Here is a 27,045-nt window from a genome sequence, read left to right as displayed (position 1 = left end):
ACACAAAAAGGATCAGAAAATCTCAGGATTTTAACTAGGATCCGTTCCAACAAACATCGAAAGACTTCTTTGCAAAACTTGATCATCTCCCCTTCACTCAATGAGGAAAGCAAGGACGAGGTGGCCCCCGCTGCCGACTGGCCGTCAATCCAGTTCCTAACAAATTTCTAACATTCCTAACAAATTCCTAACAGTCCTAACAAAGTCCTAACAAGTTCCTAACAAAGTCCTAACAATTCCTAACAAAGTCCTAACCAATCCGAACAAACTCCTAGGATTTTGCGTGTTACGTCATCACGTATGACATGCGCAGTGACCTGCGCGGAAAGAAACGAATGTTGTTGCTCCTCCGTCTCCTACTTTTTGACTGTTTAATCGAGGTAAAATGAGTATTTATGGTTAATAGTTTATTTATATGGTGGATAGTTACTGTCCACCATAAAAAGATACTGTTGCTTGGAATATTATTCTAACATCTGCTGTGATTTGTACAGTTTTAAAGATGACAAAGACAGGAAAACCGGACTCTTACTGGGCTGGTGTTATGCAGCTGTATGCTCAGGGCAAGTTCCGATTTACCACCGGGAAGAGACCTGGAGCCAGAAGATGGAAATCTGTCATCCAGCGGATAGACACATGCCCACTGACTCCTGCCTTCAACCAAAAAGTCAGGACAATCGACATATTTGGGAAAAAAATTCCCTGCAACTGTGGTTATCATACGGTAAGTTAATTTCTTTTATTGTATACAATAGATTAAAAAAGGCTATGTTGCATACCAGTGACTGTTGACATTTTTAAGTGTTTCACTTAAGTTTTTGTTATTATTTTGTTACCTATCTTAATATGTAAGACAAAAACAGACAATAATTCGAAATGGCTATAGAACACCGGAAAGAATTTAATGATTTATTACACAAGTTTATTCAATGTTGTTTTTCCACAGTCAGCTGAGCAGGCAAATACAACAGGGATTGAAGCAGAAAGCATGCCAGGTGCAGGGAGCAGCACAGATGTACCTAGGGCTGCTGCAGATTCAAGCCCACAAATCAGTTCAGCTTTAAAAACAGTTAATCCTGCTATGCACAGGAGCTCAAGCATAGTTGAAGCTGCAGCAGATCCAGCCACACAAAACATTTCAGGTGTAGGCACAGTTCCAGCTGACCAGACAGCGCAGAGGAGCTCAAGTTCAGGGAGCTGCCAACTTCCCACTATGTCAGTCAGTCAAACTCCAAATCAGATAAAGTGTGCATTATGTAGTGAAGATGTCAATGTGGAACTTTTCTCTGAACATTTGTCTGACTTTCATGCAGAGCAATGTTGTGAACATTGTGGGAAAAAGGTCATGGGTGCAGTTGGTTTGCTTCATCATATTGAAGAAGGTCATGAGCCACCAGGCAAAACATCACCATCTATGCCAGACCAACATCAAGTATTTAAACTACATGGGATACCAGCAACTTCACCCCATAAACCAGCAGCATCTCCCCAGAAACCAGCAATACTTCCCCAGAAACCAGCAGCATCTCCCCAGAAACCAGCAACACCTCCCCAGAAACCAGCAATACTTCCCCAGAAACCAGCAGCATCTCCCCAGAAACCAGCAACACCTCCCCAGAAACCAGCACTTGAGCCACAACAGTGCCTTGCAACAGTGCAACACCCCCAGCCAACTCCTTCAGTTGCTTCATCTATTCCCCACCTTAGGCCTCCGGAGGTGAATTGGGTCAGCTTTCTTCCCAAGCAGTTTTTGCGGGTCATCAAGCCAGCAGACCAGCAATGGATTGCACAGTGCCTTTATAATTCTACTGGACAGTTTAAACAACACTTCTCACAAAACTGGTTTCATCCACCCTCTCTACCAAAGATAATGAATGCACCTCCAGATCCCCTGGTCTACTTCAGGCAGAGGATGTTTTTATGGGCACCTATGCGGATGTGGGGTATTTCTCTTAAGTGTCATCAATGCAACACCAAGATGCATCACTCTGGGATCTACACAAAGGTCAGAGAAGTTATAGATCTTGATTCAAGATATTATTTGATTGGGGGAGATTATCCACGGTGCAGTAAATGCATGATTCCTGTTTGTCCATGGAGCACAGAGGTGCTAAATCAGTTAGATCCTGCCCATAGAAACAGGTTTCCAGCCATTCTCACCACACAACTGGCTCTGGACAAAAGGTGTGTGACTTTGCTGAAACCACGCACTGTTGGAAATAGCTCCAGTTACGTGCAGCAAGCATTAGAAGAACTGCACAGTGAGGAGTGGGCAAAACGCACCATCGATTATCTGACTGACTGTGAGCTTCACAAGAAGAAGAGCGCGTTAAGTAGGATCCATGAAGTGGTCTATCAGAATCCACCAGAGTTTAGCCCCCTTCCTCTTGCACAGTGGTTTGAGACTGTGCATGCCAATGAAATACTCTGTCACTTGTCCGAGATGAAGGGTGTCATCACGTCAACATATGGAAGGATTTTAAAGCTTGATTCAACCAAAAAGGTACAGTAAAACACCTCTAACATATGTTGTTATTCTGATTATAATTTGCATTCCAAATTCTAATCAGATTATAATTACCTTTTTTTTTTTTTTTTACCAAACAGATCACCAAGAAACTTGCTGGTGGAATTTCTGAGACCGCTACATGGATGACAAACATCACCAATGAATATGGCCAGGTTCTGAACTGTGTGCTGACCACAGGTGAAGGAGCAGGGTTGGAGGAACTGTGCCAAGGAATTGTCATGCGCTTCCGGAATGCTGGGGAACCAGAGCCACAAATCCTTTATGTTGACAGAGACTGCTGTAGTGAATCAGGTTTGTGATTTTTAGACCTCGTTGCACTTCACTGTAACATTTGTTTACAGTTCAAAGTTTAAAATATTTTAGGGTCACTTTAATTATTTTATTAAGAAATGTATTTTGAACAAGGTATTGTGATCTATGTAGCAGTTATGTTTTATGTAGCAACATTAATACAATCAGCTGTGAGTCATAAGGTAAATTAACTGCTGTAGAATTGATTAATTTGTGTTTTATTTATATATTTATTTTTGCTTAAACAGGTGTGCCTCCAGTGCTTGAGTGGTTTCGACCATGGAAAACTAAAGTGAGGCTTGACATCTTTCATTACATGAGACGATTCACAACCGGTCTCACCACAGAACATCATCCTCTTTATGGAACTTTCTGCTCCAAGCTGTCCTGCTGCATTTTTGAATGGGATCAAGATGATGTCAGCTGCCTTAAAGAAGCAAAGAGGTCAGAGCTGAAGAAAAAATATACTGGTCATCCTCCCACTGACGCCCAAGTTTTGGCCAACATTAATTCGAGTGAGCTTGCTAAACATTGCAGAAGAAGGACAAGAGGGGTAGAAGAAACCCGGAACCTCATTCAGGAATTATTAAACTCCATGTGGGAACTGACTGACACCTTAGGTCTCCGCCTGATCAACCCTGAGAGCATGACTCATGTGTGGCAAGTGCAGCAGAAGCACCTGCCATGCATCCAAGATCCACCTGGTGTTGAACTGTACACCAAGCTTCGCTCAACACAAAAGGGAGACAAAGAAGTTCAAACCTTCAGATGTAGCAGGGGCTCGTCTTCAGTTGAAAGCTTTCATCGACACCAGTGCTCCTTCATACCAGGTAAATTGTGAATTGGTATATTTGATGTCATTCATTTTTGTAACACCAGAATTTTAACCTTACATCTAAAAATGAGAGTAAGCATAATTTCTGAAAAAAATTCCATAGAAGTTATCATTTCATAAATGCTGCCAATCTTTGCAACTCTGTTTTTTAAGGATGGAGAAGCAATGCCATGCACACTCAAATGTATATGCTTGAGGGTGGATCCAGATGGAACATGAAAAGAACCCAAGAAGCTTTAGATATGAGTCGCAGATCGCACAGTAAACTCTATGATGTTCGTCTGATGTCCAACCTCAACACTCTGAGCAACAAAGTGCTGGGTCATGCCCTCTTGCCAGAGTTTGTTCCCCCAGGCTGTCCCACAGGTATTGGACATTTACCTAACAAATTCCACAAAAATGCTGATTTTTGTACAGCAAATTTGCCACTTTCAAATACAATTGTCAAATGTCCTTTATGTTCCTTGAAGGTGAGCGGATTGCTGTGGAGTATCTTCTTGCACAGTCAGACAGAGGAGACCTCTTAGGTCCCCAGCAGGACAGCGAACTGGGAGTTATTTTGCCAGAGATGCCAGCTAACGCTCAGGAGGACAGTCCTGATGTCACCATCAGTGACGTCACTGACATTCTCTCAGAGAGCCCCCACGACATCCTACAGTGTGAAAGCCAGTTGGAAATGCCATCCCCTAACATTCTTTTTCTCCAGGAAGAATCTTCTCCCATGTCATCTCAGGTAATGCTTTAATTACATTACACTTGTATTTAGTGAGTAATTTGTCTTATTAACAGAGCAAATTACCCTCATGTGTTCCATGCTTCTACATTGGCATTTACAATCTATTGTTATAATTTATGAGATTATCATCAGTAACTGAAGATGGTTGTTATTGAATAGTTTGGTGATGATCATGTAAATGAGATGAACAAAAGCAAAAAAAAAAACATTTCAAACTTTTATGTTATAAATACTGTAAGAGCCAAAAATTTCAGTTTGTAACATTGTTTATTATTGTGTACGCCATTTTCATATTTAGATATTTTCTTAAAAATAAGATTCCATTGTCACGTTAATATAGTGGTTTACACTGAAACAAATAAGCAGCCACTATAAATACCTTGCCATCATGAGTGCAGAGAAAAAGGTTTTTTTGGGGGGGTTTTTTTGGGGCGATATAAGGAACATTTGCTGTCGCTTCTGTGTGTTTACAGGAAACCAGTATCGACTCAACCCCTGCCTCTCCCACTCATGCTGCTGCTTCAGTCGGAGGTCAGCTTACTGATGACCACTCCTTTAGTGGACCAAGTAGCTGTTCCCAGGTGGACCAAGTATCCCAGGTAGAGTGAGACCTATGTGGGTTCATTTTGTTTCATTACAGCATGCAACACTTTGTTTGGTTGCTGGATTATGTTCAATAGACAATTTTGGGATGTAGTTGTTGTTATAAAATCATATTTCCAGATTAGGCTTTGGCTTAGCTTGATTTACTTTCCCTTTTCCATCTTTCTCAGCATCTAAACATTTTTTCTTAATAAATCTGAAACAGTACTTGATTTTATGCTTTAATCTACTTTATTTAAACCAGTAGTTCCCTTACCTGGTCCTCATGTACCCCTTCCCTGCATGTTTTTGGTGTCTTGCTTGCAAACAGCTTATTTAAATGATTAAAAGGCTTCTGCAGCACTTGTTTGGGACCACTGTTTTAGACTAAATTATTTCTCTCTTTTTCTTTTGTGGCATGTTGGCCTTTTTCTTTGGTAGAAATACGGATTATCCAATCCGATCAACCATCAGTTCCAGGAAATTGTTTCAGATAACATAAAGAAATGACTGTGTGCATATCTGTATCTATGTATTTTTCTTTTAAGGAGACCCGGTGTGACTACAGAGGTTTTCCTGGATGGGAGGCAGTTGACAGCTTGGCAGAGTACCTTTTGAGCCTCAACAGAACAATAACTGCATTGTCAACAACAGAGGTAGAAAATGTCTTGCAGCTGTATTCTAACCTGCATGCTATGGACAAGCAGCCTGCCAAATACACCTTAAAAACCAAGAAGAGCACGTTACCAGGACCTTGGAGGGCTTCCCGGAAACGAAGTGGCTCTGCACCTGGTCAGCAAGCAGCTGAAAGGTAACCTGTCTAATATTTGACACAATGGATAACTTGATTGCATATTCACTGATGGAAGCCAAGTCATGAATTGCAAATACAATATTTTTTTCTCTTAGCATTAAGCTTAGGAGATTAATATGGGTTTGCTGAACTCATCAAAATGAGAAGAACTTTTCTACTGCATTTCATTACTGCTCCAATCAAATCAGTGTTAATGAGCTTGTGTTTTTCTGCTATTTGAATGACCTGTTTGTTACACAGACTCTTCATGACCCATGGCCAGGCTGCCCAGAGACCTGACGCAAACAGAGTGTCTGAGTGCGTTTGCCTCAAGCTGTTGAAAGAATATCAGCAAGCAAGAAACCGACCAAAAGACAGCAAGGGGAAGGTTTTACCCATCCCACAATCTATTGTTCAAACGTACTGCCACTTTAAACAACTACTTGAGGACTCCAGGCCCATACAGGACCAGACCAACTTGTTGTTGGTCACCATCAACAATACCACTGTGTGTGCTTGGTAAGATGTCCTTTATTTTTAACAGATATTGCACTTTAAAGATGGCTTGATTTTGAAAGGAAACAATTTATGTTGTATTATCTTTCAGGCTACATGAGCGGCAGAAGAGAACAGACAGGGACACTCTTCTCCAAGGTGTGAATCTTCCTCCGAAGGTGTCCGTGGCTGACGCCTCCTTTCCAGAAGCGAGACAGCTCCCCTCCCTTCCTGTGGAACATGGACATAAAAGCATGGAGTTTAAGGAACCTGAAAACAGAGAAGGCGAGGCACTGATCCGTCAACGGGTTGGTGGTAAAGCTGGCTCCGCCCAGCAATGTCCTCCTTCATACCAGCCAGGACTCTTTTCACAGGCCCCAGTTCCTGCCAGCTTCCTGTGTCCACAGACTAACCAGCCACCATCATCTGCTTGGTCCTACTGTGAGCAGAACCAGATGCCACAAGCGCCATCCACTTCTTTGGGTTTCTGCTACGGTCCACCAGCTCCAGTTTTGACCTCATTTGGACAAGGACAGTTCCCACCCCTGCCATCTCCTCTGGGTCCATTATATCAGTACTATAAACCACCACTTCACTCATCAATCCCAGCAGCTGCTGCTGGTTCAGCATCATCATCACCATCAGATCAGGCTCCAGCCAACATGAATCGCTACAGGAAGTGGAGACAGAATAGGGCAGAATTAGAAGACCAGGAACGCCTGGCAAGAGGGGAGCCTCCCAAAAAGCGCCAATGGAAGCAGGACTACCACTATCAGTGTTCAGTTTGTGGCCAGGCGAAAAACAAACGCACTGGCCATACACAGATTAAGGGAAAATGGTACTGTCCAGCCTCTGGACAGACCATTTTGGAATGGAAAGAGTCTCTTGGGAAGCAGTGACTGTTTGAAAGATTTTCTTTTTAGTTTTCATCTTTTAATATCTCATCATTTTTGTTCTCTCTGTTGCTATCTGTATGTTTTTAGTGAGCCTTTAGGTGCTGCTTTATACATGTTGAGGTATATTGTTAGTCCTCTGTGAATGTAGTTGTGTAAGAGTGAATAAATGTCACTGATCATTTATTTGTGTGTTCTATAATTTTGTTGGCCCTCTCAAAAGTGATACTATCAACAGTATAGTAATTCAGTAATTCAGAATTAACAGTAATGTGGATGTTATGCTATATTGAACTTGAAATTAGTGTAAAAAATGCTTTGTGGAGCATAAAACAGGTATTATTACTACAATAATACAATAATATCTGAAGCATGAACTTAAGAAGAAGCTTCAGATATTTCCTCTCTCTTTTTTCTTTTTCCCCCCCTTTCTTTCCCCTCTCCTTTCTTTTTCCCCCACCTCTAGCAGTCCCTTTTGCCCCATTTTTGGCCGAGTGGTTAAGGCGATGGACTGCTAATCCATTGTGCTAAGCACGCGTGGGTTCAAATCCCATCCTCGTCGGATACTTTACCTTATGAAATACTGTGGCATAAAACAGACATCAACTCTGCTGTCTGTGTTAATAGCCTACTTTGGATACTTTAAAGACTATCTCAAGGGAATGTACGCTATTGGTGAAGGCTGCATTGCTAGTTCTATTAATTCTCTCATGAACTGTTACTATGTCAAGAAAATTGCAAAGAACCCAAATTTGATAGCATACATTGTGGGTCATGAGTCTAGACTCTTGAGGAATACCCCAGTACTTCACGACATACTCAATCTTCATTGATGGGACTGATAAATGTAAAGGAGGATAGTAAAGGACATTCTGGAGAATGCGGGTATCGATCCCGCTGCCTCTCACATGCTAAGCGAGCGCTCTACCACTTGAGCTAATTCCACACATGCTTGCATAAAAAACGATCAGAAGATCTCAGTATTTTACGTAGGTTTCATTCAACACAATATGAAAAGAGCTCGTTGTAAATCCTTGACCCAATCTACGTCAGATTGTGGTACTTGAAAAGTTACTCGATCTTAAGAGATAGTTGCCTTGAAAAGCACTTTCTGGAGAATGCGGGTATCGATACCGCTGCCTCTCACATGCAAAGCGAGCGCTCTACCACTTGAGCTAATTCCCCACATGCTTGCATAAAAAAACGATCAGAAGATCTCAGTATTTTAAGGAGGTTTCATTCAACACAATATGAAAAGAGCTCGTTGTAAATCCTTGACCCAATCTACGTCAGATTGTGGTACTTGAAAAGATACTCGATCTTAAGAGAAAAGAGTAAGTTGCCTTGAAAAGCACGTTCTGGAGAATGCGGGTATCAATCCCACTGCCTCTCACATGCAAAGCGAGCGCTCTACCACTTGAGCTAATTCCTCACATGCCTGCATAAAAAATGATCAGAAGATCTCTGTATTTTAAGGAGGTTTCATTCAACACAATATGAAAAGAGCTCGTTGTAAATCCTTGACCCAATCTACGTCAGATTGTGGTACTTGAAAAGTTACTCGATCTTAAGAGAAAGTTGCCTTGAAAAGCACTTTCTGGAGAATGCGGGTATCGATCCCGCTGCCTCTCACATGCAAAGCGAGCGCTCTACCACTTGAGCTAATTCCCCACACGCTTGCAAGAAAAAGGTTCAGAAAATCTCAGGATTTTAACTTGGGTCCATTCCAACAAACATCGAAAGACTTCTTTGCAAAACTTGATCATCTCCCCTTCACTCAATGAGGAAAGCAAGGACGAGGTGGCCGAGTGGTTAAGGCGATGGACTGCTAATCCATTGTGCTAAGCACGCGTGGGTTCAAATCCCATCCTCGTCGGATACTTTACCTTATGAAATACTGTGGCATAAAACAGACATCAACTCTGCTGTCTGTGTTAATAGCCTACTTTGGATACTTTAAAGACTATCTCACGGAATGTACGCTATTGGTGAAGGCTGTATTGCTAGTTCTATTAATTCTCTCATGAACTGTTACTATGTCAAGAAAATTGCAAAGAACCCAAATTTGATAGCATACATTGTGGGTCATGAGTCTAGACTCTTCAGGAATACCCCAGTACTTCACGACATACTCAATCTTCATTGATGGGACTGATAAATGTAAAGGAGGATAGTAAAGGACATTCTGGAGAATGCGGGTATCGATCCCGCTGCCTCTCAAATGCTAAGCGAGCGCTCTACCGCTTGAGCTAATTCCCCACATGCTTGCATAAAAAACGATCAGAAGATCTCAGTATTTTAAGGAGGTTTCATTCAACACAATATGAAAAGAGCTCGTTGTAAATCCTTGACCCAATCTACGTCAGATTGTGGTACTTGAAAAGTTACTCGATCTTAAGAGATAGTTGCCTTGAAAAGCACTTTCTGGAGAATGCGGGTATCGATCCTGCTGCCTTTCACATGCTAAGCGAGCGCTCTACCACTTGAGCTAATTCCCCACATGCTTGCATAAAAAACGATCAGAAGATCTCAGTATTTTAAGGAGGTTTCATTCAACACAATATGAAAAGAGCTCATTGTAAATCCTTGACCCAATCTACGACAGATTGTGGTACTTGAAAAGATACTCGATCTTAAGAGAAAAGAGTAAGTTGCCTTGAAAAGCACTTTCTGGAGAATGCGGGTATCAATCCCGCTGCCTCTCACATGCAAAGCGAGCGCTCTACCACTTGAGCTAATTCCTCACATGCTTGAATAAAAAACGATCAGAAGATCTCTGTATTTTAAGGAGGTTTCATTCAACACAATATGAAAAGAGCTCGTTGTAAATCCTTGACCCAATCTACGTCTGATTGTGGTACTTGAAAAGATACTCGATCTTAAGAGAAAGTTGACTTGAAAAGCACTTTCTGGAGAATGCGGGTATCGATCCCGCTGCCTCTCACATGCAAAGCGAGCGCTCTACCACTTGAGCTAATTCCCCACACGCTTGCAAGAAAAAGGTTCAGAAAATCTCAGGATTTTAACTTGGGTCCATTCCAACAAACATCGAAAGACTTCTTTGCAAAACTTGATCATCTCCCCTTCACTCAATGAGGAAAGCAAGGACGAGGTGGCCGAGTGGTTAAGGCGATGGACTGCTAATCCATTGTGCTAAGCACGCGTGGGTTCAAATCCCATCCTCGTCGGATACTTTACCTTATGAAATACTGTGGCATAAAACAGACATCAACTCTGCTGTCTGTGTTAATAGCCTACTTTGGATACTTTAAAGACTATCTCACGGAATGTACGCTATTGGTGAAGGCTGCATTGCTAGTTCTATTAATTCTCTCATGAACTGTTACTATGTCAAGAAAATTGCAAAGAACCCAAATTTGATAGCATACATTGTGGGTCATGAGTCTAGACTCTTCAGGAATACCCCAGTACTTCACGACATACTCAATCTTCATTGATGGGACTGATAAATGTAAAGGAGGATAGTAAAGGACATTCTGGAGAATGCGGGTATCGATCCCGCTGCCTCTCAAATGCTAAGCGAGCGCTCTACCGCTTGAGCTAATTCCCCACATGCTTGCATAAAAAACGATCAGAAGATCTCAGTATTTTAAGGAGGTTTCATTCAACACAATATGAAAAGAGCTCGTTGTAAATCCTTGACCCAATCTACGTCAGATTGTGGTACTTGAAAAGTTACTCGATCTTAAGAGATAGTTGCCTTGAAAAGCACTTTCTGGAGAATGCGGGTATCGATCCTGCTGCCTTTCACATGCTAAGCGAGCGCTCTACCACTTGAGCTAATTCCCCACATGCTTGCATAAAAAACGATCAGAAGATCTCAGTATTTTAAGGAGGTTTCATTCAACACAATATGAAAAGAGCTCATTGTAAATCCTTGACCCAATCTACGACAGATTGTGGTACTTGAAAAGATACTCGATCTTAAGAGAAAAGAGTAAGTTGCCTTGAAAAGCACTTTCTGGAGAATGCGGGTATCAATCCCGCTGCCTCTCACATGCAAAGCGAGCGCTCTACCACTTGAGCTAATTCCTCACATGCTTGAATAAAAAACGATCAGAAGATCTCTGTATTTTAAGGAGGTTTCATTCAACACAATATGAAAAGAGCTCGTTGTAAATCCTTGACCCAATCTACGTCTGATTGTGGTACTTGAAAAGATACTCGATCTTAAGAGAAAGTTGACTTGAAAAGCACTTTCTGGAGAATGCGGGTATCGATCCCGCTGCCTCTCACATGCAAAGCGAGCGCTCTACCACTTGAGCTAATTCCCCACACGCTTGCAAGAAAAAGGTTCAGAAAATCTCAGGATTTTAACTTGGGTCCATTCCAACAAACATCGAAAGACTTCTTTGCAAAACTTGATCATCTCCCCTTCACTCAATGAGGAAAGCAAGGACGAGGTGGCCGAGTGGTTAAGGCGATGGACTGCTAATCCATTGTGCTAAGCACGCGTGGGTTCAAATCCCATCCTCGTCGGATACTTTACCTTATGAAATACTGTGGCATAAAACAGACATCAACTCTGCTGTCTGTGTTAATAGCCTACTTTGGATACTTTAAAGACTATCTCAAGGGAATGTACGCTATTGGTGAAGGCTGCATTGCTAGTTCTATTAATTCTCTCATGAACTGTTACTATGTCAAGAAAATTGCAAAGAACCCAAATTTGATAGCATACATTGTGGGTCATGAGTCTAGACTCTTGAGGAATACCCCAGTACTTCACGACATACTCAATCTTCATTGATGGGACTGATAAATGTAAAGGAGGATAGTAAAGGACATTCTGGAGAATGCGGGTATCGATCCCGCTGCCTCTCACATGCTAAGCGAGCGCTCTACCACTTGAGCTAATTCCCCACATGCTTGCATAAAAAACGATCAGAAGATCTCAGTATTTTAAGGAGGTTTCATTCAACACAATATGAAAAGAGCTCGTTGTAAATCCTTGACCCAATCTACGTCTGATTGTGGTACTTGAAAAGTTACTCGATCTTAAGAGAAAGTTGACTTGAAAAGCACTTTCTGGAGAATGCGGGTATCGATACCGCTGCCTCTCACATGCAAAGCGAGCGCTCTACCACTTGAGCTAATTCCTCACATGCCTGCATAAAAAACGATCAGAAGATCTCTGTATTTTAAGGAGGTTTCATTCAACACAATATGAAAAGAGCTCGTTGTAAATCCTTGACCCAATCTACGTCAGATTGTGGTACTTGAAAAGATACTCGATCTTAAGAGAAAAGAGTAAGTTGCCTTGAAAAGCACTTTCTGGAGAATGCGGGTATCAATCCCACTGCCTCTTACATGCAAAGCGAGCGCTCTACCACTTGAGCTAATTCCTCACATGCTTGAATAAAAAACGATCAGAAGATCTCTGTATTTTAAGGAGGTTTCATTCAACACAATATGAAAAGAGCTCGTTGTAAATCCTTGACCCAATCTACGTCAGATTGTGGTACTTGAAAAGTTACTCGATCTTAAGAGAAAGTTGCCTTGAAAAGCACTTTCTGGAGAATGCGGGTATCGATACCGCTGCCTCTCACATGCAAAGCGAGCGCTCTACCACTTGAGCTAATTCCTCACATGCCTGCATAAAAAACGATCAGAAGATCTCTGTATTTTAAGGAGGTTTCATTCAACACAATATGAAAAGAGCTCGTTGTAAATCCTTGACCCAATCTACGTCAGATTGTGGTACTTGAAAAGATACTCGATCTTAAGAGAAAGTTGACTTGAAAAGCACTTTCTGGAGAATGCGGGTATCGATCCCACTGCCTCTCACATGCAAAGCGAGCGCTCTACCACTTGAGCTAATTCCCCACACGCTTGCAAGAAAGAGGTTCAGAAAATCTCAGGATTTTAACTTGGGTCCATTCCAACAAACATCGAAAGACTTCTTTGCAAAACTTGATCATCTCCCCTTCACTCAATGAGGAAAGCAAGGACGAGGTGGCCGAGTGGTTAAGGCGATGGACTGCTAATCCATTGTGCTAAGCACGCGTGGGTTCAAATCCCATCCTCGTCGTATACTTTACCTTATGAAATACTGTGGCATAAAACAGACATCAACTCTGCTGTCTGTGTTAATAGCCTACTTTGGATACTTTAAAGACTATCTCACGGAATGTACGCTATTGGTGAAGGCTGCATTGCTAGTTCTATTAATTCTCTCATCAACTGTTACTATGTCAAGAAAATTGCAAAGAACCCAAATTTGATAGCATACATTGTGGGTCATGAGTATAGACTCTTCAGGAATACCCCAGTACTTCACGAGATACTCAATCTTCATTGATGGGACTGATAAATGTAAAGGAGGATAGTAAAGGACATTCTGGAGAATGCGGGTATCGATCCCGCTGCCTCTCAAATGCTAAGCGAGCACTGTACCGCTTGAGCTAATTCCCCACATGCTTGCATAAAAAACGATCAGAAGATCTCAGTATTTTAAGGAGGTTTCATTCAACACAATATGAAAAGAGCTCGTTGTAAATCCTTGACCCAATCTACGTCAGATTGTGGTACTTGAAAAGATACTCGATCTTAAGAGAAAAGAGTAAGTTGCCTTGAAAAGCACTTTCTGGAGAATGCGGGTATCAATCCCACTGCCTCTCACATGCAAAGCGAGCGCTCTACCACTTGAGCTAATTCCTCACATGCTTGAATAAAAAACGATCAGAAGATCTCTGTATTTTAAGGAGGTTTCATTCAACACAATATGAAAAGAGCTCGTTGTAAATCCTTGACCCAATCTACGTCTGATTGTGGTACTTGAAAAGATACTCGATCTTAAGAGAAAGTTGACTTGAAAAGCACTTTCTGGAGAATGCGGGTATCAATCCCGCTGCCTCTCACATGCAAAGCGAGCGCTCTACCACTTGAGCTAATTCCCCACACGCTTGCAAGGAAAAGGTTCAGAAAATCTCAGGATTTTAACTTGGGTCCATTCCAACAAACATCGAAAGACTTCTTTGCAAAAGTTGATCATCTCCCCTTCACTCAATGAGGAAAGCAAGGACGAGGTGGCCGAGTGGTTAAGGCGATGGACTGCTAATCCATTGTGCTAAGCACGCGTGGGTTCAAATCACATCCACGTCGGATACTTTACCTTATGAAATACTGTGGCATAAAACAGACATCAACTCTGCTGTCTGTGTTAATAGCCTACTTTGGATACTTTAAAGACTATCTCAAGGGAATGTACGCTATTGGTGAAGGCTGCATTGCTAGTTCTATTAATTCTCTCATCAACTGTTACTATGTCAAGAAAATTGCAAAGAACCCAAATTTGATAGCATACATTGTGGGTCATGAGTCTAGACTCTTGAGGAATACCCCAGTACTTCACGACATACTCAATCTTCATTGATGGGACTGATAAATGTAAAGGAGGATAGTAAAGGACATTCTGGAGAATGCGGGTATCGATCCCGCTGCCTCTCACATGCTAAGCGAACGCTCTACCACTTGAGCTAATTCCCCACATGCTTGCATAAAAAACAATCAGAAGATCTCAGTATCTTAAGGAGGTTTCATTCAACACAATATGAAAAGAGCTCGTTGTAAATCCTTGACCCAATCTACGTCAGATTGTGGTACTTGAAAAGTTACTCGATCTTAAGAGATAGTTGCCTTGAAAAGCACTTTCTGGAGAATGCGGGTATCGATCCTGCTGCCTTTCACATGCTAAGCGAGCGCTCTACCACTTGAGCTAATTCCCCACATGCTTGCATAAAAAACGATCAGAAGATCTCAGTATTTTACGTAGGTTTCATTCAACACAATATGAAAAGAGCTCGTTGTAAATCCTTGACCCAATCTACGTCAGATTGTGGTACTTGAAAAGTTACTCGATCTTAAGAGATAGTTGCCTTGAAAAGCACTTTCTGGAGAATGCGGGTATCGATACCGCTGCCTCTCACATGCAAAGCGAGCGCTCTACCACTTGAGCTAATTCCCCACATGCTTGCATAAAAAAACGATCAGAAGATCTCTGTATTTTAAGGAGGTTTCATTCAACACAATATGAAAAGAGCTCGTTGTAAATCCTTGACCCAATCTACGTCAGATTGTGGTACTTGAAAAGATACTCGATCTTAAGAGAAAAGAGTAAGTTGCCTTGAAAAGCACTTTCTGGAGAATGCGGGTATCAATCCCGCTGCCTCTCACATGCAAAGCGAGCGCTCTACCACTTGAGCTAATTCCCCACACGCTTGCAAGAAAAAGGTTCAGAAAATCTCAGGATTTTAACTTGGGTCCATTCCAACAAACATCGAAAGACTTCTTTGCAAAACTTGATCATCTCCCCTTCACTCAATGAGGAAAGCAAGGACGAGGTGGCCGAGTTGTTAAGGCGATGGACTGCTAATCCATTGTGCTAAGCACGCGTGGGTTCAAATCCCATCCTCGTCGGATACTTTACCTTATGAAATACTGTGGCATAAAACAGACATCAACTCTGCTGTCTGTGTTAATAGCCTACTTTGGATACTTTAAAGACTATCTCACGGAATGTACGCTATTGGTGAAGGCTGCATTGCTAGTTCTATTACTTCTCTCATCAACTGTTACTATGTCAAGAAAATTGCAAAGAACCCAAATTTGATAGCATACATTGTGGGTCATGAGTCTAGACTCTTCAGGAATACCCCAGTACTTCACGAGATACTCAATCTTCATTGATGGGACTGATAAATGTAAAGGAGGATAGTAAAGGACATTCTGGAGAATGCGGGTATCGATCCCGCTGCCTCTCACATGCTAAGCGAGCACTCTACCACTTGAGCTAATTCCCCACATGCTTGCATAAAAAACGATCAGAAGATCTCAGTATCTTAAGGAGGTTTCATTCAACACAATATGAAAAGAGCTCGTTGTAAATCCTTGACCCAATCTACGTCAGATTGTGGTACTTGAAAAGATACTCGATCTTAAGAGAAAAGAGTAAGTTGCCTTGAAAAGCACTTTCTGGAGAATGCGGGTATCAATCCCACTGCCTCTCACATGCAAAGCGAGCGCTCTACCACTTGAGCTAATTCCTCACATGCTTGAATAAAAAACGATCAGAAGATCTCTGTATTTTAAGGAGGTTTCATTCAACACAATATGAAAAGAGCTCGTTGTAAATCCTTGACCCAATCTACGTCTGATTGTGGTACTTGAAAAGATACTCGATCTTAAGAGAAAGTTGACTTGAAAAGCACTTTCTGGAGAATGCGGGTATCAATCCCGCTGCCTCTCACATGCAAAGCGAGCGCTCTACCACTTGAGCTAATTCCCCACACGCTTGCAAGGAAAAGGTTCAGAAAATCTCAGGATTTTAACTTGGGTCCATTCCAACAAACATCGAAAGACTTCTTTGCAAAAGTTGATCATCTCCCCTTCACTCAATGAGGAAAGCAAGGACGAGGTGGCCGAGTGGTTAAGGCGATGGACTGCTAATCCATTGTGCTAAGCACGCGTGGGTTCAAATCACATCCACGTCGGATACTTTACCTTATGAAATACTGTGGCATAAAACAGACATCAACTCTGCTGTCTGTGTTAATAGCCTACTTTGGATACTTTAAAGACTATCTCAAGGGAATGTACGCTATTGGTGAAGGCTGCATTGCTAGTTCTATTAATTCTCTCATCAACTGTTACTATGTCAAGAAAATTGCAAAGAACCCAAATTTGATAGCATACATTGTGGGTCATGAGTCTAGACTCTTGAGGAATACCCCAGTACTTCACGACATACTCAATCTTCATTGATGGGACTGATGAATGTAAAGGAGGATAGTAAAGGACATTCTGGAGAATGCGGGTATCGATCCCGCTGCCTCTCACATGCTAAGCGAACGCTCTACCACTTGAGCTAATTCCCCACATGCTTGCATAAAAAACAATCAGAAGATCTCAGTATCTTAAGGAGGTTTCATTCAACACAATATGAAAAGAGCTCGTTGTAAATCCTTGACCCAATCTACGTCAGATTGTGGTACTTGAAAAGTTACTCGATCTTAAGAGAAAGTTGCCTTGAAAAGCACTTTCTGGAGAATGCGGGTATCGATCCCGCTGCCTCTCACATGCAAAGCGAGCGCTCTACCACTTGAGCTAATTCCCCACATGCTTGCATAAAAAACGATCAGAAGATCTCAGTATTTTACGTAGGTTTCATTCAACACAATATGAAAAGAGCTCGTTGTAAATCCTTGACCCAATCTACGTCAGATTGTGGTACTTGAAAAGTTACTCGATCTTAAGAGATAGTTGCCTTGAAAAGCACTTTCTGGAGAATGCGGGTATCGATACCGCTGCCTCTCACATGCAAAGCGAGCGCTCTACCACTTGAGCTAATTCCCCACATGCTTGCATAAAAAAACGATCAGAAGATCTCTGTATTTTAAGGAGGTTTCATTCAACACAATATGAAAAGAGCTCGTTGTAAATCCTTGACCCAATCTACGTCAGATTGTGGTACTTGAAAAGATACTCGATCTTAAGAGAAAAGAGTAAGTTGCCTTGAAAAGCACTTTCTGGAGAATGCGGGTATCAATCCCGCTGCCTCTCACATGCAAAGCGAGCGCTCTACCACTTGAGCTAATTCCCCACACGCTTGCAAGAAAAAGGTTCAGAAAATCTCAGGATTTTAACTTGGGTCCATTCCAACAAACATCGAAAGACTTCTTTGCAAAACTTGATCATCTCCCCTTCACTCAATGAGGAAAGCAAGGACGAGGTGGCCGAGTTGTTAAGGCGATGGACTGCTAATCCATTGTGCTAAGCACGTGTGGGTTCAAATCCCATCCTCGTCGGATACTTTACCTTATGAAATACTCTGGCATAAAACAGACATCAACTCTGCTGTCTGTGTTAATAGCCTACTTTGGATACTTTAAAGACTATCTCACGGAATGTACGCTATTGGTGAAGGCTGCATTGCTAGTTCTATTACTTCTCTCATCAACTGTTACTATGTCAAGAAAATTGCAAAGAACCCAAATTTGATAGCATACATTGTGGGTCATGAGTCTAGACTCTTCAGGAATACCCCAGTACTTCACGAGATACTCAATCTTCATTGATGGGACTGATAAATGTAAAGGAGGATAGTAAAGGACATTCTGGAGAATGCGGGTATCGATCCCGCTGCCTCTCACATGCTAAGCGAGCACTCTACCACTTGAGCTAATTCCCCACATGCTTGCATAAAAAACGATCAGAAGATCTCAGTATCTTAAGGAGGTTTCATTCAACACAATATGAAAAGAGCTCGTTGTAAATCCTTGACCCAATCTACGTCAGATTGTGGTACTTGAAAAGTTACTCGATCTTAAGAGAAAGTTGCTTTGAAAAGCACTTTCTGGAGAATGCGGGTATCGATCCCGCTGCCTCTCACATGCAAAGCGAGCGCTCTACCACTTGAGCTAATTCCCCACATGCTTGCATAAAAAACGATCAGAAGATCTCAGTATTTTACGTAGGTTTCATTCAACACAATATGAAAAGAGCTCGTTGTAAATCCTTGACCCAATCTACGTCAGATTGTGGTACTTGAAAAGTTACTCGATCTTAAGAGATAGTTGCCTTGAAAAGCACTTTCTGGAGAATGCGGGTATCGATACCGCTGCCTCTCACATGCAAAGCGAGCGCTCTACCACTTGAGCTAATTCCCCACATGCTTGCATAAAAAACGATCAGAAGATCTCAGTATTTTACGGAGGTTTCATTCAACACAATATGAAAAGAGCTCGTTGTAAATCCTTGACCCAATCTACGTCAGATTGTGGTACTTGAAAAGTTACTCGATCTTAAGAGATAGTTGCCTTGAAAAGCACTTTCTGGAGAATGCGGGTATCGATACCGCTGCCTCTCACATGCAAAGCGAGCGCTCTACCACTTGAGCTAATTCCCCACATGCTTGCATAAAAAAACGATCAGAAGATCTCTGTATTTTAAGGAGGTTTCATTCAACACAATATGAAAAGAGCTCGTTGTAAATCCTTGACCCAATCTACGTCAGATTGTGGTACTTGAAAAGATACTCGATCTTAAGAGAAAAGAGTAAGTTGCCTTGAAAAGCACTTTCTGGAGAATGCGGGTATCAATCCCGCTGCCTCTCACATGCAAAGCGAGCGCTCTACCACTTGAGCTAATTCCCCACACGCTTGCAAGAAAAAGGTTCAGAAAATCTCAGGATTTTAACTTGGGTCCATTCCAACAAACATCGAAAGACTTCTTTGCAAAACTTGATCATCTCCCCTTCACTCAATGAGGAAAGCAAGGACGAGGTGGCCGAGTGGTTAAGGCGATGGACTGCTAATCCATTGTGCTAAGCACGTGTGGGTTCAAATCCCATCCTCGTCGGATACTTTACCTTATGAAATACTGTGGCATAAAACAGACATCAACTCTGCTGTCTGTGTTAATAGCCTACTTTGGATACTTTAAAGACTATCTCACGGAATGTACGCTATTGGTGAAGGCTGCATTGCTAGTTCTATTAATTCTCTCATCAACTGTTACTATGTCAAGAAAATTGCAAAGAACCCAAATTTGATAGCATACATTGTGGGTCATGAGTCTAGACTCTTCAGGAATACCCCAGTACTTCACGACATACTCAATCTTCATTGATGGGACTGATAAATGTAAAGGAGGATAGTAAAGGACATTCTGGAGAATGCGGGTATCGATCCCGCTGCCTCTCACATGCTAAGCAAGCGCTCTACCACTTGAGCTAATTCCCCACATGCTTGCATAAAAAACGATCAGAAGATCTCAGTATCTTAAGGAGGTTTCATTCAACACAATATGAAAAGAGCTCGTTGTAAATCCTTGACCCAATCTACGTCAGATTGTGGTACTTGAAAAGATACTCGATCTTAAGAGAAAGTTGACTTGAAAAGCACTTTCTGGAGAATGCGGGTATCGATCCCGCTGCCTCTCACATGCAAAGCGAGCGCTCTACCACTTGAGCTAATTCCCCACACGCTTGCAAGAAAAAGGTTCAGAAAATCTCAGGATTTTAACTTGGGTCCATTCCAACAAACATCGAAAGACTTCTTTGCAAAACTTGATCATCTCCCCTTCACTCAATGAGGAAAGCAAGGACGAGGTGGCCGAGTGGTTAAGGCGATGGACTGCTAATCCATTGTGCTAAGCACGCGTGGGTTCAAATCCCATCCTCGTCGGATACTTTACCTTATGAAATACTGTGGCATAAAACAGACATCAACTCTGCTGTCTGTGTTAATAGCCTACTTTGGATACTTTTAAGACTATCTCACGGAATGTACGCTATTGGTGAAGGCTGCATTGCTAGTTCTATTAATTCTCTCATCAACTGTTACTATGTCAAGAAAATTGCAAAGAACCCAAATTTGATAGCATACATTGTGGGTCATGAGTCTAGACTCTTCAGGAATACCCCAGTACTTCACGAGATACTCAATCTTCATTGATGGGACTGATAAATGTAAAGGAGGATAGTAAAGGACATTCTGGAGAATGCGGGTATCGATCCCGCTGCCTCTCACATGCTAAGCGAGCGCTCTACCACTTGAGCTAATTCCCCACATGCTTGCATAAAAAACGATCAGAAGATCTCAGTATCTTAAGGAGGTTTCATTCAACACAATATGAAAAGAGCTCGTTGTAAATCCTTGACCCAATCTACGTCAGATTGTGGTACTTGAAAAGTTACTCGATCTTAAGAGAAAGTTGCCTTGAAAAGCACTTTCTGGAGAATGCGGGTATCGATCCCGCTGCCTCTCACATGCAAAGCGAGCGCTCTACCACTTGAGCTAATTCCCCACATGCTTGCATAAAAAACGATCAGAAGATCTCAGTATTTTACGGAGGTTTCATTCAACACAATATGAAAAGAGCTCGTTGTAAATCCTTGACCCAATCTACGTCAGATTGTGGTACTTGAAAAGTTACTCGATCTTAAGAGATAGTTGCCTTGAAAAGCACTTTCTGGAGAATGCGGGTATCGATACCGCTGCCTCTCACATGCAAAGCGAGCGCTCTACCACTTGAGCTAATTCCCCACATGCTTGCATAAAAAAACGATCAGAAGATCTCTGTATTTTAAGGAGGTTTCATTCAACACAATATGAAAAGAGCTCGTTGTAAATCCTTGACCCAATCTACGTCAGATTGTGGTACTTGAAAAGATACTCGATTTTAAGAGAAAAGAGTAAGTTGCCTTGAAAAGCACTTTCTGGAGAATGCGGGTATCAATCCCGCTGCCTCTCACATGCAAAGCGAGCGCTCTACCACTTGAGCTAATTCCCCACATGCTTGCAAGAAAAAGGTTCAGAAAATCTCAGGATTTTAACTTGGGTCCATTCCAACAAACATCGAAAGACTTCTTTGCAAAACTTGATCATCTCCCCTTCACTCAATGAGGAAAGCAAGGACGAGGTGGCCGAGTGGTTAAGGCGATGGACTGCTAATCCATTGTGCTAAGCACGTGTGGGTTCAAATCCCATCCTCGTCGGATACTTTACCTTATGAAATACTGTGGCATAAAACAGACATCAACTCTGCTGTCTGTGTTAATAGCCTACTTTGGATACTTTAAAGACTATCTCACGGAATGTACGCTATTGGTGAAGGCTGCATTGCTAGTTCTATTAATTCTCTCATCAACTGTTACTATGTCAAGAAAATTGCAAAGAACCCAAATTTGATAGCATACATTGTGGGTCATGAGTCTAGACTCTTCAGGAATACCCCAGTACTTCACGACATACTCAATCTTCATTGATGGGACTGATAAATGTAAAGGAGGATAGTAAAGGACATTCTGGAGATTGCGGGTATCGATCCCGCTGCCTCTCACATGCTAAGCGAGCGCTCTACCACTTGAGCTAATTCCCCACATGCTTGCATAAAAAGCGATCAGAAGATCTCAGTATCTTAAGGAGGTTTCATTCAACACAATATGAAAAGAGCTCGTTGTAAATCCTTGACCCAATCTACGTCAGATTGTGGTACTTGAAAAGTTACTCGATCTTAAGAGAAAGTTGCCTTGAAAAGCACTTTCTGGAGAATGCGGGTATCGATCCCGCTGCCTCTCACATGCAAAGCGAGCGCTCTACCACTTGAGCTACTTCCCCACATGCTTGCATAAAAAACGATCAGAAGATCTCAGTATCTTAAGGAGGTTTCATTCAACACAATATGAAAAGAGCTTGTTGTAAATCCTTGACCCAATCTACGTCAGATTGTGGTACTTGAAAAGTTACTCGATCTTAAGAGAAAGTTGCCTTGAAAAGCACTTTCTGGAGAATGCGGGTATCGATCCCGCTGCCTCTCACATGCAAAGCGAGCGCTCTACCACTTGAGCTAATTCCCCACATGCTTGCATAAAAAACGATCAGAAGATCTCAGTATTTTACGGAGGTTTCATTCAACACAATATGAAAAGAGCTCGTTGTAAATCCTTGACCCAATCTACGTCAGATTGTGGTACTTGAAAAGTTACTCGATCTTAAGAGATAGTTGCCTTGAAAAGCACTTTCTGGAGAATGCGGGTATCGATACCGCTGCCTCTCACATGCAAAGCGAGCGCTCTACCACTTGAGCTAATTCCCCACATGCTTGCATAAAAAAACGATCAGAAGATCTCTGTATTTTAAGGAGGTTTCATTCAACACAATATGAAAATAGCTCGTTGTAAATCCTTGACCCAATCTACGTCAGATTGTGGTACTTGAAAAGATACTCGATTTTAAGAGAAAAGAGTAAGTTGCCTTGAAAAGCACTTTCTGGAGAATGCGGGTATCAATCCCGCTGCCTCTCACATGCAAAGCGAGCGCTCTACCACTTGAGCTAATTCCCCACATGCTTGCAAGAAAAAGGTTCAGAAAATCTCAGGATTTTAACTTGGGTCCATTCCAACAAACATCGAAAGACTTCTTTGCAAAACTTGATCATCTCCCCTTCACTCAATGAGGAAAGCAAGGACGAGGTGGCCGAGTGGTTAAGGCGATGGACTGCTAATCCATTGTGCTAAGCACGTGTGGGTTCAAATCCCATCCTCGTCGGATACTTTACCTTATGAAATACTGTGGCATAAAACAGACATCAACTCTGCTGTCTGTGTTAATAGCCTAGTTTGGATACTTTAAAGACTATCTCACGGAATGTACGCTATTGGTGAAGGCTGCATTGCTAGTTCTATTAATTCTCTCATCAACTGTTACTATGTCAAGAAAATTGCAAAGAACCCAAATTTGATAGCATACATTGTGGGTCATGAGTCTAGACTCTTCAGGAATACCCCAGTACTTCACGACATACTCAATCTTCATTGATGGGACTGATAAATGTAAAGGAGGATAGTAAAGGACATTCTGGAGAATGCGGGTATCGATCCCGCTGCCTCTCACATGCTAAGCGAGCGCTCTACCACTTGAGCTAATTCCCCACATGCTTGCATAAAAAACGATCAGAAGATCTCAGTATCTTAAGGAGGTTTCATTCAACACAATATGAAAAGAGCTCGTTGTAAATCCTTGACCCAATCTACGTCAGATTGTGGTACTTGAAAAGTTACTCGATCTTAAGAGAAAGTTGCCTTGAAAAGCACTTTCTGGAGAATGCGGGTATCGATCCCGCTGCCTCTCACATGCAAAGCGAGCGCTCTACCACTTGAGCTAATTCCCCACATGCTTGCATAAAAAACGATCAGAAGATCTCAGTATTTTACGGAGGTTTCATTCAACACAATATGAAAAGAGCTCGTTGTAAATCCTTGACCCAATCTACGTCAGATTGTGGTACTTGAAAAGTTACTCGATCTTAAGAGATAGTTGCCTTGAAAAGCACTTTCTGGAGAATGCGGGTATCGATCCCGCTGCCTCTCACATGCAAAGCGAGCGCTCTACCACTTGAGCTAATTCCCCACACGCTTGCAAGAAAAAGGTTCAGAAAATCTCAGGATTTTAACTTGGGTCCATTCCAACAAACATCGAAAGACTTCTTTGCAAAACTTGATCATCTCCCCTTCACTCAATGAGGAAAGCAAGGACGAGGTGGCCGAGTGGTTAAGGCGATGGACTGCTAATCCATTGTGCTAAGCACGCGTGGGTTCAAATCCCATCCTCGTCGGGTACCTTACCTTAAGAAATACTGTGGCATAAAACAGACATCAACTCTGTTGTCTGTGTTAATAGCCTACTTTGGATAGTTTAAAGACTATCTCACGGAATGTACGCTTTTCGTGAAGGCTGCATTGCTAGTTCTATTAATTCTCTCATCAACTGTTACTATGTCAAGAAAATTGCAAAGAACCCAAATTTGATAACATACATTGTGGGTCATGAGTCTAGACTCTTGAGGAATACTCCAGTACTTCACGAGATACTCAATCTTCATTGATGGGACTGATAAATGAAAAGGAGGATAGTAAAGGACATTCTGGAGAATGCGGGTATCGATCCCGCTGCCTCTCACATGCTAAGCGAGCGCTCTACCACTTGAGCTAATTCCCCACATGCTTGCATAAAAAACGATCAGAAGATCTCAGTATTTTAAGGAGGTTCCATTCAACACAATATGAAAAGAGCTCATTGTAAATCCTTGACCCAATCTACGACAGATTGTGGTACTTGAAAAGATACTCGATCTTAAGAGAAAAGAGTAAGTTGCCTTGAAAAGCACTTTCTGGAGAATGCGGGTATCAATCCCGCTGCCTCTCACATGCAAAGCGAGCGCTCTACCACTTGAGCTAATTCCTCACATGCTTGAATAAAAAACGATCAGAAGATCTCAGTATTTTAAGGAGGTTTCATTCAACACAATATGAAAAGAGCTCGTTGTAAATCCTTGACCCAATCTACGTCTGATTGCGGTACTTGAAAAGATACTCGATCTTAAGAGAAAGTTGACTTGAAAAGCACTTTCTGGAGAATGCGGGTATCGATCCCGCTGCCTCTCACATGCAAAGCGAGCGCTCTACCAGTTGAGCTAATTCCCCACACGCTTGCAAGAAAAAGGTTCAGAAAATCTCAGGATTTTAACTTGGGTCCATTCCAACAAACATCGAAAGACTTCTTTGCAAAACTTGATCATCTCCCCTTCACTCAATGAGGAAAGCAAGGACGAGGTGGCCGAGTGGTTAAGGCGATGGACTGCTAATCCATTGTGCTAAGCACGCGTGGGTTCAAATCCCATCCTCGTCGGATACTTTACCTTATGAAATACTGTGGCATAAAACAGACATCAACTCTGCTGTCTGTGTTAATAGCCTACTTTGGATACTTTTAAGACTATCTCACGGAATGTACGCTATTGGTGAAGGCTGCATTGCTAGTTCTATTAATTCTCTCATCAACTGTTACTATGTCAAGAAAATTGCAAAGAACCCAAATTTGATAGCATACATTGTGGGTCATGAGTCTAGACTCTTCAGGAATACCCCAGTACTTCACGAGATACTCAATCTTCATTGATGGGACTGATAAATGAAAAGGAGGATAGTAAAGGACATTCTGGAGAATGCGGGTATCGATCCTGCTGCCTCTCACATGCAAAGCGAGCGCTCTACCACTTGAGCTAATTCCCCACATGCTTGCATAAAAACCGATCAGAAGATCTCAGTATTTTACGGAGGTTTCATTCAACACAATATGAAAAGAGCTCATTGTAAATCCTTGACCCAATCTACGTCAGATTGTGGTACTTGAAAAGATACTCGATCTTAAGAGAAAGTTGACTTGAAAAGCACTTTCTGGAGAATGCGGGTATCGATCCCGCTGCCTCTCACATGCAAAGCGAGCGCTCTACCACTTGAGCTAATTCCCCACACGTTTGCAAGAAAAAGGTTCAGAAAATCTCAGGATTTTAACTTGGGGCCATTCCAACAAACATCGAAAGACTTCTTTGCAAAACTTGATCGTCTCCCCTTCACTCAATGAGGAAAGCAAGGACGAGGTGGCCGAGTGGTTAAGGCGATGGACTGCTAATCCATTATGCTAAGCACGCGTGGGTTCAAATCCCATCCTCGTCGGATACTTTACCTTAAGAAATACTGTGGCATAAAACAGACATCAACTCTGCTGTCTGTGTTAATAGCCTACTTTGGATAGTTTAAAGACTATCTCACGGAATGTACGCTATTAGTGAAGGCTGCATTGCTAGTTCTATTAATTCTCTCATGAACTGTTACTATGTCAAGAAAATTGCAAAGAACCCAAATTTGATAGCATACATTGTGGGTCATGAGTCTAGACTCTTCAGGAATACCCCAGTACTTCACGACATACTCAATCTTCATTGATGGGACTGATAAATGTAAAGGAGGATAGTAAAGGACATTCTGGAGAATGCGGGTATCGATCCCGCTGCCTCTCACATGCAAAGCGAGCGCTCTACCACTTGAGCTAATTCCCCACATGCATGCATAAAAAACGATCAGAAGATCTCAGTATTTTACGGAGGTTTCATTCAACACAATATGAAAAGAGCTCGTTGTAAATCCTTGACCCAATCTACGTCAGATTGTGGTACTTGAAAAGTTACTCGATCTTAAGAGATAGTTGCCTTGAAAAGCACTTTCTGGAGAATGCGGGTATCAATCCCGCTGCCTCTCACATGCAAAGCGAGCGCTCTACCACTTGAGCTAATTCCCCACACGCTTGCAAGAAAAAGGTTCAGAAAATCTCAGGATTTTAACTTGGGTCCATTCCAACAAACATCGAAAGACTTCTTTGCAAAACTTGATCATCTCCCCTTCACTCAATGAGGAAAGCAAGGACGAGGTGGCCGAGTGGTTAAGGCGATGGACTGCTAATCCATTGTGCTAAGCACGCGTGGGTCCAAATCCCATCCTCGTCGGATACTTTACCTTAAGAAATACTGTGG

At 42.1% G+C, this 27,045-nt stretch overlaps 1 protein-coding gene and 38 non-coding genes across 39 annotated transcripts; 17 read left to right on the top strand and 22 right to left on the bottom strand.

Annotated features, from left to right (window-relative positions):
* Nucleotides 1-515: 515 nt before the first annotated feature.
* On the top strand, nt 516-7,341 carry LOC114138661 (uncharacterized). Its single transcript, XM_028008043.1, has 10 exons — nt 516-724; nt 1,314-2,503; nt 2,608-2,821; nt 3,070-3,651; nt 3,810-4,022; nt 4,127-4,389; nt 4,866-4,991; nt 5,523-5,785; nt 6,029-6,286; nt 6,375-7,341. The coding sequence occupies exons 1-10, from the start codon at nt 607-609 to the stop codon at nt 7,159-7,161; spliced, it is 4,014 nt and encodes a 1,337-aa protein (XP_027863844.1). The 5' UTR covers nt 516-606; the 3' UTR covers nt 7,162-7,341.
* Nucleotides 7,342-8,753: 1,412 nt separating this feature from the next.
* trnaa-ugc (transfer RNA alanine (anticodon UGC)) lies at nt 8,754-8,826 on the bottom strand. Its single transcript has one exon. It is a non-coding gene; the product is annotated as a tRNA-Ala (tRNA).
* Nucleotides 8,827-8,949: 123 nt separating this feature from the next.
* trnas-gcu (transfer RNA serine (anticodon GCU)) lies at nt 8,950-9,031 on the top strand. Its single transcript has one exon. It is a non-coding gene; the product is annotated as a tRNA-Ser (tRNA).
* A 1,034-nt stretch (nt 9,032-10,065) lies between these two features.
* trnaa-ugc (transfer RNA alanine (anticodon UGC)) lies at nt 10,066-10,138 on the bottom strand. Its single transcript has one exon. It is a non-coding gene; the product is annotated as a tRNA-Ala (tRNA).
* A 123-nt stretch (nt 10,139-10,261) lies between these two features.
* trnas-gcu (transfer RNA serine (anticodon GCU)) lies at nt 10,262-10,343 on the top strand. The gene has a single exon. It is a non-coding gene; the product is annotated as a tRNA-Ser (tRNA).
* Nucleotides 10,344-11,377: 1,034 nt separating this feature from the next.
* Nucleotides 11,378-11,450, bottom strand: trnaa-ugc (transfer RNA alanine (anticodon UGC)). The gene has a single exon. It is a non-coding gene; the product is annotated as a tRNA-Ala (tRNA).
* Nucleotides 11,451-11,573: 123 nt separating this feature from the next.
* On the top strand, nt 11,574-11,655 carry trnas-gcu (transfer RNA serine (anticodon GCU)). Its single transcript has one exon. It is a non-coding gene; the product is annotated as a tRNA-Ser (tRNA).
* Nucleotides 11,656-11,966: 311 nt separating this feature from the next.
* trnaa-agc (transfer RNA alanine (anticodon AGC)) lies at nt 11,967-12,039 on the bottom strand. The gene has a single exon. It is a non-coding gene; the product is annotated as a tRNA-Ala (tRNA).
* Nucleotides 12,040-12,929: 890 nt separating this feature from the next.
* trnaa-ugc (transfer RNA alanine (anticodon UGC)) lies at nt 12,930-13,002 on the bottom strand. The gene has a single exon. It is a non-coding gene; the product is annotated as a tRNA-Ala (tRNA).
* A 123-nt stretch (nt 13,003-13,125) lies between these two features.
* trnas-gcu (transfer RNA serine (anticodon GCU)) lies at nt 13,126-13,207 on the top strand. Its single transcript has one exon. It is a non-coding gene; the product is annotated as a tRNA-Ser (tRNA).
* A 991-nt stretch (nt 13,208-14,198) lies between these two features.
* On the top strand, nt 14,199-14,280 carry trnas-gcu (transfer RNA serine (anticodon GCU)). The gene has a single exon. It is a non-coding gene; the product is annotated as a tRNA-Ser (tRNA).
* A 311-nt stretch (nt 14,281-14,591) lies between these two features.
* Nucleotides 14,592-14,664, bottom strand: trnaa-agc (transfer RNA alanine (anticodon AGC)). Its single transcript has one exon. It is a non-coding gene; the product is annotated as a tRNA-Ala (tRNA).
* Nucleotides 14,665-15,512: 848 nt separating this feature from the next.
* On the top strand, nt 15,513-15,594 carry trnas-gcu (transfer RNA serine (anticodon GCU)). The gene has a single exon. It is a non-coding gene; the product is annotated as a tRNA-Ser (tRNA).
* A 310-nt stretch (nt 15,595-15,904) lies between these two features.
* On the bottom strand, nt 15,905-15,977 carry trnaa-agc (transfer RNA alanine (anticodon AGC)). The gene has a single exon. It is a non-coding gene; the product is annotated as a tRNA-Ala (tRNA).
* A 608-nt stretch (nt 15,978-16,585) lies between these two features.
* On the top strand, nt 16,586-16,667 carry trnas-gcu (transfer RNA serine (anticodon GCU)). Its single transcript has one exon. It is a non-coding gene; the product is annotated as a tRNA-Ser (tRNA).
* Nucleotides 16,668-16,978: 311 nt separating this feature from the next.
* trnaa-agc (transfer RNA alanine (anticodon AGC)) lies at nt 16,979-17,051 on the bottom strand. The gene has a single exon. It is a non-coding gene; the product is annotated as a tRNA-Ala (tRNA).
* A 166-nt stretch (nt 17,052-17,217) lies between these two features.
* Nucleotides 17,218-17,290, bottom strand: trnaa-ugc (transfer RNA alanine (anticodon UGC)). The gene has a single exon. It is a non-coding gene; the product is annotated as a tRNA-Ala (tRNA).
* A 609-nt stretch (nt 17,291-17,899) lies between these two features.
* trnas-gcu (transfer RNA serine (anticodon GCU)) lies at nt 17,900-17,981 on the top strand. Its single transcript has one exon. It is a non-coding gene; the product is annotated as a tRNA-Ser (tRNA).
* A 310-nt stretch (nt 17,982-18,291) lies between these two features.
* Nucleotides 18,292-18,364, bottom strand: trnaa-agc (transfer RNA alanine (anticodon AGC)). The gene has a single exon. It is a non-coding gene; the product is annotated as a tRNA-Ala (tRNA).
* Nucleotides 18,365-18,530: 166 nt separating this feature from the next.
* Nucleotides 18,531-18,603, bottom strand: trnaa-ugc (transfer RNA alanine (anticodon UGC)). Its single transcript has one exon. It is a non-coding gene; the product is annotated as a tRNA-Ala (tRNA).
* An 848-nt stretch (nt 18,604-19,451) lies between these two features.
* On the top strand, nt 19,452-19,533 carry trnas-gcu (transfer RNA serine (anticodon GCU)). The gene has a single exon. It is a non-coding gene; the product is annotated as a tRNA-Ser (tRNA).
* A 549-nt stretch (nt 19,534-20,082) lies between these two features.
* trnaa-ugc (transfer RNA alanine (anticodon UGC)) lies at nt 20,083-20,155 on the bottom strand. The gene has a single exon. It is a non-coding gene; the product is annotated as a tRNA-Ala (tRNA).
* A 123-nt stretch (nt 20,156-20,278) lies between these two features.
* Nucleotides 20,279-20,360, top strand: trnas-gcu (transfer RNA serine (anticodon GCU)). The gene has a single exon. It is a non-coding gene; the product is annotated as a tRNA-Ser (tRNA).
* Nucleotides 20,361-20,670: 310 nt separating this feature from the next.
* Nucleotides 20,671-20,743, bottom strand: trnaa-agc (transfer RNA alanine (anticodon AGC)). The gene has a single exon. It is a non-coding gene; the product is annotated as a tRNA-Ala (tRNA).
* Nucleotides 20,744-20,909: 166 nt separating this feature from the next.
* trnaa-ugc (transfer RNA alanine (anticodon UGC)) lies at nt 20,910-20,982 on the bottom strand. Its single transcript has one exon. It is a non-coding gene; the product is annotated as a tRNA-Ala (tRNA).
* Nucleotides 20,983-21,591: 609 nt separating this feature from the next.
* trnas-gcu (transfer RNA serine (anticodon GCU)) lies at nt 21,592-21,673 on the top strand. The gene has a single exon. It is a non-coding gene; the product is annotated as a tRNA-Ser (tRNA).
* A 788-nt stretch (nt 21,674-22,461) lies between these two features.
* trnaa-ugc (transfer RNA alanine (anticodon UGC)) lies at nt 22,462-22,534 on the bottom strand. The gene has a single exon. It is a non-coding gene; the product is annotated as a tRNA-Ala (tRNA).
* A 609-nt stretch (nt 22,535-23,143) lies between these two features.
* trnas-gcu (transfer RNA serine (anticodon GCU)) lies at nt 23,144-23,225 on the top strand. The gene has a single exon. It is a non-coding gene; the product is annotated as a tRNA-Ser (tRNA).
* Nucleotides 23,226-23,535: 310 nt separating this feature from the next.
* On the bottom strand, nt 23,536-23,608 carry trnaa-agc (transfer RNA alanine (anticodon AGC)). Its single transcript has one exon. It is a non-coding gene; the product is annotated as a tRNA-Ala (tRNA).
* Nucleotides 23,609-23,774: 166 nt separating this feature from the next.
* Nucleotides 23,775-23,847, bottom strand: trnaa-ugc (transfer RNA alanine (anticodon UGC)). Its single transcript has one exon. It is a non-coding gene; the product is annotated as a tRNA-Ala (tRNA).
* Nucleotides 23,848-24,013: 166 nt separating this feature from the next.
* Nucleotides 24,014-24,086, bottom strand: trnaa-ugc (transfer RNA alanine (anticodon UGC)). Its single transcript has one exon. It is a non-coding gene; the product is annotated as a tRNA-Ala (tRNA).
* Nucleotides 24,087-24,209: 123 nt separating this feature from the next.
* trnas-gcu (transfer RNA serine (anticodon GCU)) lies at nt 24,210-24,291 on the top strand. Its single transcript has one exon. It is a non-coding gene; the product is annotated as a tRNA-Ser (tRNA).
* A 310-nt stretch (nt 24,292-24,601) lies between these two features.
* trnaa-agc (transfer RNA alanine (anticodon AGC)) lies at nt 24,602-24,674 on the bottom strand. The gene has a single exon. It is a non-coding gene; the product is annotated as a tRNA-Ala (tRNA).
* A 412-nt stretch (nt 24,675-25,086) lies between these two features.
* On the bottom strand, nt 25,087-25,159 carry trnaa-ugc (transfer RNA alanine (anticodon UGC)). Its single transcript has one exon. It is a non-coding gene; the product is annotated as a tRNA-Ala (tRNA).
* A 123-nt stretch (nt 25,160-25,282) lies between these two features.
* trnas-gcu (transfer RNA serine (anticodon GCU)) lies at nt 25,283-25,364 on the top strand. Its single transcript has one exon. It is a non-coding gene; the product is annotated as a tRNA-Ser (tRNA).
* A 549-nt stretch (nt 25,365-25,913) lies between these two features.
* On the bottom strand, nt 25,914-25,986 carry trnaa-ugc (transfer RNA alanine (anticodon UGC)). Its single transcript has one exon. It is a non-coding gene; the product is annotated as a tRNA-Ala (tRNA).
* A 123-nt stretch (nt 25,987-26,109) lies between these two features.
* trnas-gcu (transfer RNA serine (anticodon GCU)) lies at nt 26,110-26,191 on the top strand. Its single transcript has one exon. It is a non-coding gene; the product is annotated as a tRNA-Ser (tRNA).
* A 310-nt stretch (nt 26,192-26,501) lies between these two features.
* trnaa-ugc (transfer RNA alanine (anticodon UGC)) lies at nt 26,502-26,574 on the bottom strand. The gene has a single exon. It is a non-coding gene; the product is annotated as a tRNA-Ala (tRNA).
* Nucleotides 26,575-26,936: 362 nt separating this feature from the next.
* On the top strand, nt 26,937-27,018 carry trnas-gcu (transfer RNA serine (anticodon GCU)). The gene has a single exon. It is a non-coding gene; the product is annotated as a tRNA-Ser (tRNA).
* Nucleotides 27,019-27,045: the final 27 nt, after the last annotated feature.

Source organism: Xiphophorus couchianus, chromosome 23 (assembly GCF_001444195.1).
Source record: "Xiphophorus couchianus chromosome 23, X_couchianus-1.0, whole genome shotgun sequence".
NCBI classification, from domain to species: Eukaryota; Metazoa; Chordata; class Actinopteri; order Cyprinodontiformes; family Poeciliidae; genus Xiphophorus; species Xiphophorus couchianus.
This window is presented reverse-complemented; position numbering and strand designations above follow the sequence as displayed.

Excerpts from the sequence above, each read along its gene's own strand:
- LOC114138661 (XM_028008043.1), top strand. The coding sequence starts at position 607 with ATGGAAATCTGTCATCCAGCGGATAGACACATGCCCACTGACTCCTGC. Across the intron at positions 2,504-2,607 it reads AGCTTGATTCAACCAAAAAG|ATCACCAAGAAACTTGCTGG; the intron begins GTACAGTAAAAC and ends TTTACCAAACAG. Across the intron at positions 5,786-6,028 it reads GGTCAGCAAGCAGCTGAAAG|ACTCTTCATGACCCATGGCC; the intron begins GTAACCTGTCTA and ends TTTGTTACACAG.